This window comes from Phaethon lepturus, unplaced genomic scaffold (assembly GCF_000687285.1).
Source record: "Phaethon lepturus isolate BGI_N335 unplaced genomic scaffold, ASM68728v1 scaffold5782, whole genome shotgun sequence".
Lineage (NCBI taxonomy): Eukaryota > Metazoa > Chordata > Aves > Phaethontiformes > Phaethontidae > Phaethon > Phaethon lepturus.
Window position 1 is genome coordinate 101953 of NW_010525413.1, and position 13219 is coordinate 115171.

General features: G+C 34.7%; 1 protein-coding gene across 1 annotated transcript in view; it reads right to left on the reverse strand.

Moving 5' to 3' along the window:
* Positions 1-12971, reverse strand: part of RPGRIP1L (RPGRIP1-like) — a 70757-nt gene extending 57786 nt beyond the window's left edge. Inside the window, exons 1-5 of the mRNA XM_010282729.1 lie at positions 12887-12971; positions 12023-12167; positions 9385-9683; positions 6439-6532; positions 4204-4347 (exon numbers count right to left, since the gene is read on the reverse strand). Coding sequence (XP_010281031.1) covers positions 4204-4347; positions 6439-6532; positions 9385-9683; positions 12023-12167; positions 12887-12971 — 767 coding nt within the window. The remainder of the gene's footprint in view (positions 1-4203; positions 4348-6438; positions 6533-9384; positions 9684-12022; positions 12168-12886) is intronic.
* Positions 12972-13219: the final 248 nt, after the last annotated feature.

Genomic DNA, 13219 nt, shown 5'->3' on the forward strand with positions numbered 1-13219 from the left:
AGGGGTTATATACAGATTTGATATATTGTCCCGAAGACATGGAGGTACACCTGGAGCAAAAGTTAGAAAAAGAAAAGGAACTAATATCCCTTTTGAGGTAGTAACCTGAACTAATGGGCATATGATTTACCTCTAGCACGCCTTCTGCCACAAATGCAGAAATAAGGAACATGAACTCTATCCTTCCACTCTAGACCTCATCTAAAAGCTGGATTAAAAAGTCTGAAATTGGAAATGAAGTTAGGAGAAAGTGACTCTTTAAACAAATAAGAATTACGTTTGGGGTTAATGTCTGAAGTACAGCAAAGAGACAAATCTCTTTTCCAGACCTCTCATCATTTGGATTAAAAGCATATAGAGTGGGGTCCCAATAACAGGCTGGGGACCAGCTGCGTGGGAATGGGGGACTGATAGCAACCTACACCAGAAGGAAATGATTAAAGAAAGGATCTTGACCTGCACTGTACAAATTTATGCCAGTAAATCCCAGATGGCAAAGCTAATAAAATTGAGCTCTAATTAAACCACATCCCTTGCATCTTGTCTTTACTTCCATATGAGCAGGACATGGATACAATACTGAGACTACTCTTTAAGAGTACTGACTGTTTTATCAACTGGGCCTGTGGCTCACAAACTTTCCCCATTCACATTCAGAACAAGAAAAACAAGCAAGTAAAAAAAAAAGTCACCACCATACTTCTCAGAATCACTTACCCTCTGTCTGGCAAAATAAATAAAAAGGTTTCTAGGCTAACAGTTCTCAATCACAAACGCATCAATGGCCAAGATACATAGACTCCCAAGCAGAGAAACTGTGCAGTACTCTGCTTATTTTACAGTGCTTAGGAACTAACGGGATTATATGTTGATATACATTATGTTCTTTCCTTTACCTGTTATTCCTTATAGGAAGTCAAATATAAAGGGGAAAAAAAACCCCCTCAAAAAATGCTTACCTTCTAGTAGCACCTTTATGTTGTAATTGCTAGTATATTTGCAATAAGCAAAACACTAACATTGCATCAATAGCTCTCGCATCCAAGTAACACAGATTATTTAGATACCAATATAAAACTCCCTATTTGTTTCCTTGGCTAAAGAGCCATCTACAAATGAAGAAAAGTCATGATCTTTAGGGAAACTGATTAAAAATTAAAAATGCAAATACAAGGGTGTTTTCTACCAGACATGATTTAGCAAATCCGTATACATGCTGTAGTCTCTCAAAACACTTTAGATCATGCATTGTGACTAACATGTTCAACATTTTGGTCCAGGTCTGCAATGCTATAATGCAAACACAGAAATCATGTGTGCATCAGGTGAGATACTCCTGTCCAAAAACCCACACATTTAATAGGTCTAATTCCAAAGTCACGTTGTGGCAAAAAACGCCAAAGGAATTAAAAACTGACTGGCAAATAAGCTTTTTCATTGAAAAAAACAACCACCAAACAAACCACAAAAACCCCCACAAATGTGCAAAAACCAAGTACCTGTTTCGCAAATACATTTTGGGGTGGCTTTAAAAATGTTTTTAGAAAGTACAATGAGCAATTAAGTTATTTGAAGCTAGCTGCTTGCCAAATGTTATTGTTTAGACTTAATGTTTTAACTTGCATGTTGTGTATCATAGACATTAAACCATGAGGTGGTTATGGTTTTGGCCATCTTTGAATTAAAAACAGTCAAGCTAAATACAGTTAAATTTTGTAGTTAAGAAAATGTCTTTAGTTTAGCAACCCACAGGCCAAGTTTCCCCCTTAAGCTAGAATTAAGTCAGAATTATATATTCCTGAAACAATCACCAAACAATCTCTAGTGAAATATTGAAAAAAAAAATTGATTGCAGCCATGTTCCAATAATCAAGATTGAGGAGTACACTGCATATGAACTCAGCTCTGTTATGTAGCGCTTGAGTTGTTATACAGAAACTGTAGTGAAGCTGCAATGCCAGCTTAAAAATATAACTGGATTTCTTGTGGGTATAGGACTCAGGATAACTAGTATCTCCCTCCCTTACCACTGATGGATCAATGATTATTAACTGTGGCTGCTTCACTACTTGGAAACTACAGTTATTTCAATCACAAGAATTTCTTAATCATGTAGCAGAGTAAAGAATGTTTTCCTGAAGTTTGAAAGTGACCTAATTTTGTTAACACCAGGCTGAGATCAAGTGGTACTACAACATGAAGATTGGTGGAAGCACATTTATTATGTCCTTTTGGCACCATACAGTTCCTAAATAATTTCAACAGATTAACTGTCTTTGGGTAGTAAAGTAACTAGATGACAGCCAAGTGTATTCTTACAAAACACAAGAAAAAGCTGCCAATTGTACCAAAATTTGAAGATATAAACTACAAAGACGAAATAAGATGACCTTATCAGTCACCCAAATTTCCAAATTTTCCTCCAACATTCCAGTATTGACAATTTCTTCTCTGCTGATGCATAGAAGATTAAAAAAATAAGAATTACATAGAACCCATAAATCTATCTCTGTAATAAAACAACTAACGCAGACTGTTCTAGATAGCAGTTACAAGACTTCCAAGAAAGAAAACCAATGAAAAACTCCTAAAGCTAATATGTATAGGTACCTATGGTTATAGTTAAACCTGGAGAGAACAGTATCCCTCTAAGTTACGACTCTGGATTGTTCAGTATAAAAAAAAATATATATAACTTGAAAAACATGGGGATTAACAGCCTTCCATAAAACATTCTAGTGGCAAAATTATAGAACTCACACTATGCTGGATATGCACTAGTGGACATTTTCCAATGTCTTTCCCAGTGTCTTCAAACACAGTAACTGTTAAATATTTAACATATCTTTTATCCAGTTTCAAACAAGAAATAGACTGTAAAGGAAATAATTCCAGAACTTCAAACATGAATTCACAGATTGTAACTTAGGTCAAGTATCATGGATTGTACACAAGTAATTTGATCAACATAAATAAATAAGGATCTGCACTACTTTTTATAGACTGACTTTATTTAAGGATTTTTTATCTGACTTTGAAGTGTATCTTTATATTAAAACTCCTTTAAAATTTCACAGAAACATGGTAGCTGACATGGAATTTAGAAGTTATGCTCGGTTTCTGACTGCTGTACTTAAAGAACAGTGTTTATCTATAGAAAAAATAAAGCACAGAAGTTCTTTGAGATTTGTATCTGATCATTTTCAAATGATGAAAAAAATCTTTTAAATATTTTCTGAATTCACTGTAGGCACAGACTGAGAAATTATTTATGGTAATAACTTCTTTAACCTATTTAAACTATATAAAGGAAATTCTGAATAGGGGAGACTTATGACTTTGTGAATAATTTAATAGCAAACATTATGATTTATTATTTATGTAGCACCACTGATGCACAAAAGAATGCTCATACATGATACCGAGGTCCCTCTTTTGAAGGTAGTTAAAGAACTGACCACCTATTTCTCATCCAAGTAGAACTTTCGTTGAAATCAAATGAGTAAGGAATGCAGGATCGTGGCATATTATATCCTTAATACAATTAAAAGTAACTGGCTGAAGTTGAAACAGTCAAAAGAGGGAAAATATATGCAACGCTATATAATTTTGCATATATTTTTGCAAAAGTAAAGAAAAAAGAGAAAGAAAAGAGATTAAACTAATAGAGGCTTTACTGTGAAACATATTCCGCAAGCATGTTTGACTGACTTTGTTCCACTGCACAGCTATACCACAGTCCTTCAAAAATTTGATAATCTACCCTTACAGGGCCATTATTTTTCTACTATTTATAGAGTCCAAATTGTCAATGAGTATTAATGAACATTAAATTATCCACTATGAACCTATATCTAAAATTTTCTAAGAATTATATTGAATAAACAATAGATGATTAACATTTAATGAGTTGAACTTCAGTTGAATCTGAATCAGCTGGAAATGAATTCTCTAAAATGGTAATTATGAACTTCTTTGTTTATTTGTGAAAAAACATAATAACCTATTATCATATCAATCTCCTTGCTTAGAATTATACATGGCTCTTTGGTAAAACATTTTATGACTTAAGTTTCACCAAAGGAGGGGGGAAAAAAAAATTAATAAAGCACGTATTTCTTAAGAGAACAAGTAATTTTCACAGCTATATATAAACATGATGACATAGCTCTTCTAATGCGAGATTTCCACTTTTGACAATACCTTTGGCTTGTTGTTTCTTGCTCTTTCAGCCGTAGGACGGATTCTTCAATTTCCTTTTCTTTCCTTCTTAGCTGACGCACAAGCATCTCTCTGGCATGTTCTAGTTCCTCAATGTGTTCCCTTTGGGACTCAATCACAGTCTCCCTGCAAGTACAAGAAACTTAAGTTCCAAAGCAAGGTAGGTATTTAATAAAAGAAAAAAATTAAATGAATACTCAAGAGAGAAAAATTTTTTTAAAAGGTTCAGCAAAATCTGTATTTCTTAATGACATGTATCACAACAGAGTTTGAAGAGTTCAACTTACTATGAAAATAATTAGAGGTTATCACATGAAAAGATGTGAATAGTACAATAAATAGATAAATAATTGAAACACATTATCAAACACAACAGAAACAACATAATACTCTTAAAATAAATGTTTACGTGGACTGAATAATGTTTAGCAGAACCTAGCCGAAAACATCATTTATGTCTTATACTCTGTACTAAACATACCTTCCTCCTAATCCACTAGTAGCAAGCGTTTTTGTGAAAGGAAAACACCATTGCTACCTATCAAAAGAATACGAGAACTGCAATGGATGGAGCAGTGAGAATAATTTTTAAGCTTTTATTCCGAGTTGAGTAGCTTTAAAAAAAAAAAAAAAAAATCCACATTAAGTGTCTTCAACAGTGGAAATTATCCAGTAGATGCAATTAAAAAAAGGCAGAAAACTACAGAGATCAGAGTCTGAATAATTTTTAGTAGGCCACAACTTTAAGGCTTTGATTTTCTTGACAATTTAATCTCAGATATCTTTCAATAACATTTCTTCTAATAAGAATAAGCAACACTTAATCTACAATTTTTTCCATGCTAAAAGTTTTGATGCATAAGATACAGTTCTTCATATACTTATCGTAGACTTAAGTACCCAGGAATTTTTGGCCATGTGTTTGCTTTTCTACCCAAGTGCACCATTCTGAGCAACTGTGGTTATTTTTTCCACATTTGTGAGAACTGAACTCTCTGAAAAAATGCTATTTGAATGTTTTCTGCATTATAACACAATGTTTTTGATCAGTCTTAGGAGAAAAGCTGTTGTGAACACCAAGATTCATGACACTCTTAATGGATAGCGCTTATTTTAACAGTCTTCCGAAGCGATAGGTAATAGGAGAAATAGCCCTTTCATGGCCCATCGCTATAAAATTACTACGATTTTTTTTTTCAGTAACAACATTCCATTATAATGCAAAGTATTTAAAAAAAATTAACTGTTCAGCAAGGGTTAAAGTCAGACAGGATGCTAGCAAGAGTGCCATTTAAACAGTGCCAAATAACTGAAATTTATTTACTGAGATCATTTACAAGAATATTTCTGTAAAATTATTTCCTATGATCCCAGTAAATCTTTGTGTTTACAAAACTTCAAGCACAAAATACATAATTGCACATTAATTCATATATTTGTATACTTAGCTTGTCCATTTATTGAAAATTTAGCATTTACATTTATGTCTAAAAAGCATAATAGGTTTTGATATACTTTGGAGAAGAAAAATGTTCTAATCAGACCTCACTATGTTTAAATTAGAAGGTAACTACTTTTTCTCCACCCTCTCTAACACCTCTTTGTTCTGAGGCAGTGTCTACATTAAGGATGTTATTAAGGGTTTCCTGAGCTTCAATTTCAGTTAAAAAGGGCAACTGGACTACAACCAACTTTCAAAAGCAGAAGTTAATCAGAATCATTTTACATTGCTATCCCATATAGCACTTTTTGCAACTTATCCATAAAATCTGACCACCTCTAGAAATGAAGCTTAAATACATCAGTGTAACACATTCAATATAGTCACCACTTGCGTGGGTTACCCAACACATTTTAGGAGTTCTGTTGGTAATAATTTTGCAGCTAAGATTCTTTCTGCTTTTGTCAGTTTTGTCCAGTAGTAAGCTAGGCAGCATTGCATCCTAGCAAAACAAAAGGCTCACCATTGAAGATCAATTTTTAACTTCCAGACAAATTCTTATGTGTCTACATTTTGCATTTAAATTTCTGATCCTACGTTTTCCTTATCACAACACTTCTACATTGTTACCAGTGTTACTGTTGTCACATCCAACAACTTCACTTTATTTTCTGAAGTAAAAACTTCTGAAAAATGTGGGGTTTTTTTTTCCTTCAAGAAAACCACAAGTTTTAACAATTACAATGACAAAAAAAAAAGAAATATTAAAATCATACAGATTTCTTATTTCAGCCCTTGGATCCTCGAGCAGACTCTGCCCACATCTTGGGGGGTTGGGTGATCTCACTTCTAAATCCTGAAATCTCATTCCTGAAAACAAAGAAAAGATAAATTTTTGTCATGCTGAATGAAAAAGCATTTAACAAAAAACCCATCTCTATACAGTACGAACACTTACAGCACCTACATAGATGCCATAAAAAGTATTTTTCTATCTCATTCACATGGAAAGAGATAATAAAAGGATCAGCAACATAGCTGCTGTAAAATTTGAACTATGGGCAATACAGCATGCGCTGTTAAAGAGAAGTGTTAAAACCTGTCTTGAAATGGTTTTCTTGGAAGATTTTACTTTTAAAGACAGAGAACAGAGAGGCAGTGTCTTCAAAGAAGACCAGTATCAATATAATTAAACAGGAACATGGACTTGTAATCACCTTTTGTCTGATAGCACTTTTTTACAAGACCACGACTGTCATTTACCTAGACTAGCAACTACAGGACCATTTTTAGCAGCAGTGCAAATAATTTCCTTTCCTTTTAGAAGCACACTAAGTCCCTGGTGAAGAAGAAAAGTGAGAATTACTTAAGAAAGAATTGTTAGTTCAGGACTTAAAGCAATGGTTTCTCCAAATCCTTCTCCTTCTTCTCTTTCTTCAACAAGAAGAAATTAATGAAGTTTTGAGGTGGGACCTAACTATGCATTAAATTTCAAATACAGCATTAAGGCTGCCATCCCTCAGTCCCCAAAATGGAGTCATTTAGGTTCAAGGTACAACAATAACAGCAGGTTCACAAAACAACTGAAAAAAAATTTATCTACTTAGCATTTGTGCTGAGTTAACTTGATTTATTTATATGTTTTGAATGTTGATCTTTAAGTATTATTTTAAGGTATTTTAAGGTATATGCCTAGAGTATATATTTTTAAATTTATTTTGTTCAAATAATGATATATCTTAGATGGCTATACTCAATAAATAAAGTAATGAGAGGAACCAGTGAGTATTTAGTGAAGATTCACACTTGATCACATCTTTCATATCAACTTACTACAGTATTTGTAAATCAGCCAAACACAAAGCAGACACAGTAAGGTGTATTTATTATTTGTGGATTCTTCTTGCCTCTTCATACCTTGGAGACAGCTACGTTCTCCTCAATTTTTCCTGGCACTTATTTTATTTTTGGAGAATTGCTCTGAATGTTTTCTGATCCGCGCTAAAAAAATTTTCAGATTCAGCCTCATGGTTCCAGAGAGCAATGTAACAGTCCAGCAGTCTTTAAAGACAGGAGGCACATACCCAACACCAGACTGCTAGATTTATCATTATTAATCAAAAGGGCAGGATGAGAAAACATGCAAGAGAAAAACATGAAACACCATATGCTAATGAATACTATAGAAAATATTCTCTGACCTTCTGGAAGACAACACTACTGTGTCCAAGTTCTGAGTATTGGTTACTAGACTTTTAATAACAGTCTTCACCTCAGAAAAGTGTGTTGAAGAACCTGCATATTCATAGCACTCCAATTATCAGAATCCCTTCTAGTTTGGACATGGTCTTAGAACAAAGATAGGCACACTAGAACTTCTGAATGTTATCTGAACTGGACATTCTGTCAACAGCGTTTCATTTTTTTTTTTCTTCCTCATGCTCTCTTCAGTTTAAGAAGCACTGCCTCAGTCAGGATGGCCCCAATTCTAGTTCTGCACGGGAAATCTTTGATCTGGATCTGTTGTTATGCCAAGAGAAGTCCTCACAGCATGCCATATCGACATTTGATCTTCAATCGTTGAACCAAGTCGCCCTTTTCTCTCTGCTAGCACTGGGCCTGAACTAATTCATTATATTTCTACCCTATTTTTGCATTGTTAAAACAGGAAAAAACAAACAAACAAAAAATTTGTTTTGGTACTAAAACTGCCTAAATCATGACATAAAGTGTGAAAATGTTGGTGTATTTAATATGTGAAAACTTGCACTTTATTCAAATTAAAGCAGCAAAGTGGTAGAGCCAATTGCTTTTTATTGCCTGTCTACAAACATGAGAATTGTTTCTGTTTTCGTATACCTGAATAATCGACGTAACCAAAATAAAGACCTATGGGAGGGTGAGATGGAGAAAAAACACAATAGAACTGGTCACCAGCCTGATCCATAGCTTGTAGAAGTTAAGGAGACAATTCTGCTGACTCAGTTTTGAATCAGGACCAACGTAGCTGTCTTGTGGTTTTTTTGAACACATTATTTTGTACAGTGTACAGTTAACTCAGTACAACTACTCCTACAAAAGTTCGTATGACAACAGAAAGGTTTTAAAGTGTAATTTCCAAATGTAGCTACCATAAATAAAGGACCGAGAGTGAGACTGCCTTAAGCAGTAAGTCTTGACAGTAAAAAGCACCATTAAAGATGGCTGCATTGTGGTATTTTCTTTTGAAAGTCCACACATGTAATAGGTTTTTCAAGTCTGCAGTGCTGTGTACACATGTATCAAGAGACTAGAACAAACCTTGAAATTAAAAAAGGAAAAACGTGCACACAAACTACAGATGTAAAACTTTGTTATAACATGATAATGCTAAACTTCTTCATATACCTCTTTTATAAGCCTTTAACTTGTAGAAAAGTTATACTAAGAAAGTCCCATGATTTTAACTGTTAGAAAACTTGCTTGATAACTACTTCTTTTCCAAATCTGTACTTTTGTTTTACCCCTACCACTGTGGATTCTCAAAGTAAGGACTTCAAAGGCAAACAAGTTACCACAACTGCTGTAAATAAATACAAAAAAGGGCAGGAGGGAAGAACAATATTTCTGCCTGCAGGTACTATTGCCCACTGATGAACAGAAAAGAGTACTTACCGGCTACAGTGAAGCAATAATTAGTGGTACCCATATGAACCACTATTCTTAATAAAGGTGAATTATACCTTTCTTTGCGTGCTCCGGCATGCCAGCAGCCTCACTCGCTCTTTTGAGACCAGTGTTAATACGAGATTGAACATAGCTGTACGGAAAAGGCCTATGGCCTTGAATCTGGAGCTGTTGTTTAGTTGAAATTAGTTTGCTGCGGAGGCTCTCGTTTTGTTTCTCAAGCTCATGAACTCTCTCTTGCAAATGCTCAATCATTTCTTCCAGCTCCACAGCCTGACCCAGCCGCTTGGTGCCGCCACCAACCTGTTCAGACCTTTTTTTATCATTAACAAGCCGTATTAACTTGGTGGCCATTCTGGAGAAAATAATAAAAAAGATGAAAAAGAATGTGAAAAGTCAGCATAAAAAGCATTCTGTTGAAAGGAACATAATCACTGTGAAGACTTCAGCATAGAACCTGAATAATAAATTTCAGGTTTTGATATAACTATTACTGCCTGTGAAGAACTCTTTGAAGATAATTGAAACCACTGTGCAGCAATCTGCTTTATAGCACTGACAAATAACAGTTTCCTAAGGCTTATCATTTAAGGTTGGTAAAGAGAGGACACATATTTACTCCATATGCTGCCTAAATGTAATTTTTAACGCATGACCTTCCTTATATAGGAACCTCTGCATGCTGTTAAGTAAAGTTACAGATTTGGGATGTGGTGGGGCAAACTATAAAAGCTACAATTCCACAAAACATTCAACTATTGAAAGAATGCTAATAATGTGCAACATTCCAATGATATATCATTTCTAGCATTTTAGGATTTAAATATTTATTTCAGTTCTAAAGTGGCAAAAATATGTAGGTGGAGATATTTAAGAAGGTACTCTGGAAAAAGAGACTTAATATTTCTCATTACCATACTCAATTTTATACGTGGTAAATATTGCCAATGTGCTTCAGAGAAGGAACGGTTAGCTGAAGAATATAATTACATACAGAGGGTATGGTTTTCATCTATCTTTAAAGGATACGAATTTTGCTTTTGGCATCTCAAGAGTTGTACCTTTGATTTCCTTTAGTTTTGATAAACACTGGTAAGCTAGAACAAAAGGCAGAAAGGGCACATGGAGGTGATGTAATATACAAGAACAGAAAACATACCCAGCGGTAAATGGAAAAAACTTGGCATATAAAGAAAGAAAAGGTGGCTTTGATGAGAGAGACAAGTTCAAGACTTTACAAAATTGGTCACACATCTTCAAGACCTGTATCTAGTTTACAGGGAATCTATCTTTGCAGGTCCAGAAAGAAAACTGAAAATAAGGACACACTTAATTTCTTTAAGGGGGCTTGTTTTATTTTTGTATACTTGTGGACAGAAGCTTCTACTTAAAAAGAACAAAAAATGAAACAAAAAAGATCAGTAATAACTTTACGATGTCACAGAATGTTACTTGCCTGTAAGCTGTTTTTTTATTTATTTGTTTTTTTCAGTGTACTTCTACTGAAAATTCATTCCAAATTTTTAGTTACAAGGGTTCTGGCATGAGGGATGCTGGGAAAGAAATTTAGTTTGAGTAGTTAAGGTTTTTCTCCGGCAATTTAAACAAAACCTGTATTTTATATTTTCTGTGCCTTAAAAATATTAATTCAGGTATTCCAATTTGGACATTCTGTGCAATTTTACTTCAGTGGATGATGAGTGCATTTGATAAGTCATCTAACAGAAACACACGACATCTTATTTGGAATAAGCCAACGATACATTTGTTCCACCATCTTGTATTTGACAGTAGTCTGACAGAAAAGATAGAAGTTATGGCATGCTGGTCAATGGGATCCTGACTCACTGAATACTGAGTCAAAAGGAAAGTAATTTTTGGACTTTAGAAAAGCACAAAATAGTCCCACCTCTAGAGACAGCATCTTCAGATGTCCTTTTATGAATGGTTTAGCTTCTAACCAGAAGCTGGCTTCGATGCAGCAAGATTTTATTATCTTAAACACAGCACAATGTGAACACAGGGTCAGAGTGCTTTTGGATTAATTAGCCCTCCTGGAATACAGTAGTACCATGAACAGTACTTCTGAGTCCAGACTGGTTTGCCAGTACCGCACTAAGTTTAATAATCAGTCTAAAGTTGCTTGTATATGTTTGGGTACGCTGGGTACTGTGCTCGTCATGCTACTCGGGACTTCTTCAATGAAGTTATCTATTACCCTGAGAGTAAAGGAGAGCTGGTCATAATTATAAATATATTTGAGGGTTAACTAGACAATAAAAGGCTAGATGCTAGTCAGGTTCTTAGAGGACACAGAAGGACAAAAAAGGGGCAGAATCGCTCTGTATAGGCCATTGTAATTCTAGGACAAAATTCCTGATGAATAATTAGGCTTCTATAGCCTCTTCTTTAGTTCCCAGAATACCTGTTGAATTGGTACTCAGACAGCATAGCTATGAAGCCAAGCGACCAACTCCGAAGCAAATGGATAGCAGTGTACTTCTCTGCGTGGAGATCTAATATGGCCCACTGCAAAAAATTTCCCATTCACCACAGAGACAACCAGAAATCAATACAAAAATGAATTCCAATGAGTCATTCTTGCTACTGTTTTAAAAACTTTTAATTTATTGGTAACGCATCGAAGGGCAAAAACGTTATTGTGAGCTAAAGTAAAAACATTAGAAGCCATACCTTTTAATTTTCTCCTCTTGCTTATTTGCATGCTGTTTGAGTAAGATGTTGTCATCACGTAAACGAAGAAATCTGTCTTCCAGTTCCTCTCGACTGACTCGTGAAACAGCTTGTCGAGCTTTTACATTCTGTGTAGTTGATGATTCTACCCAAACCAAGACAACTTTAAATTACCTTCAATACAGTCAACAACATGCAATCCAAAGTCTAACTCATTTTGAAATACTGAAAAAAAACCAGTTTTCAAGTAATTTTATTATTCACTTCCTTTCCCCTCCCTCTTACAGATAAACAAAGTAATTCAAGTGATACACCAAAGTGATTACCTACTAGACAACACAAAGGAAATAGTTTAGCAAGTAACAAGGTACTGTCAAACATACTACTTAAAGAAGATCATCGTTACCACAGAGATGCTTTATCATCTGTTTCAAAGTTAACATACTCTCTTGAAGCTTGAGAAGATTAACTCATAATTCTGTAAATTTACTCAGATACAAGACTAAGCCCAGTACTTCCATTCTAATAGCAGCTGAGTAACATATCAGAATTACATAGTACTTTAGGTACCCATTTTGTCAAATGGGTCTGGCCTCAATTCAGCAAAGTCGTCTTTTCTTCTGGAAGGATGAACGTTATAGCTCACTGAGATTTCCAGTGTTTAGCATCTCACAGCAACTTTGCTCTTATAACAAGCAACATGAACACAGGATGGGTCATAATACCTTTCAGAATTTAACCCAGATTTTGAACAGTATTTGAACTTAATTTTGTGAGTGGGAATGTCAGAAACATTTTTAGAAAGAAACTAAAGAAGCCACTGGTCAAAGTCTGTAACTGTCATAAATATCACCTGGTACGAACCTTGTAATCCTCCAATTCCAGCTAGAGTTAAACCTACATCTCTCACAGGCAGGTCCCCCACAGTTTCATCAGCTGGAACAGACATGGCTTATCTACGGATAACAAAATTCAAATGAAATTCTTCTCCATCTGTAACTTAAACTGCGAGACTAGAAGAAACTACAATGCATCATATAAAATAAACGTAATGACAGGTTCATTGAAATGACAGACTTGTACGTCACTGTAAATGTTCCTATCTCAATTGTTATCGCTCAAAGAACAATCTAAACTTTTAAGTTTGACATTATGCCAGTTTTAATCTGTGCACAAAACACGGCTTCTTTGTTATGC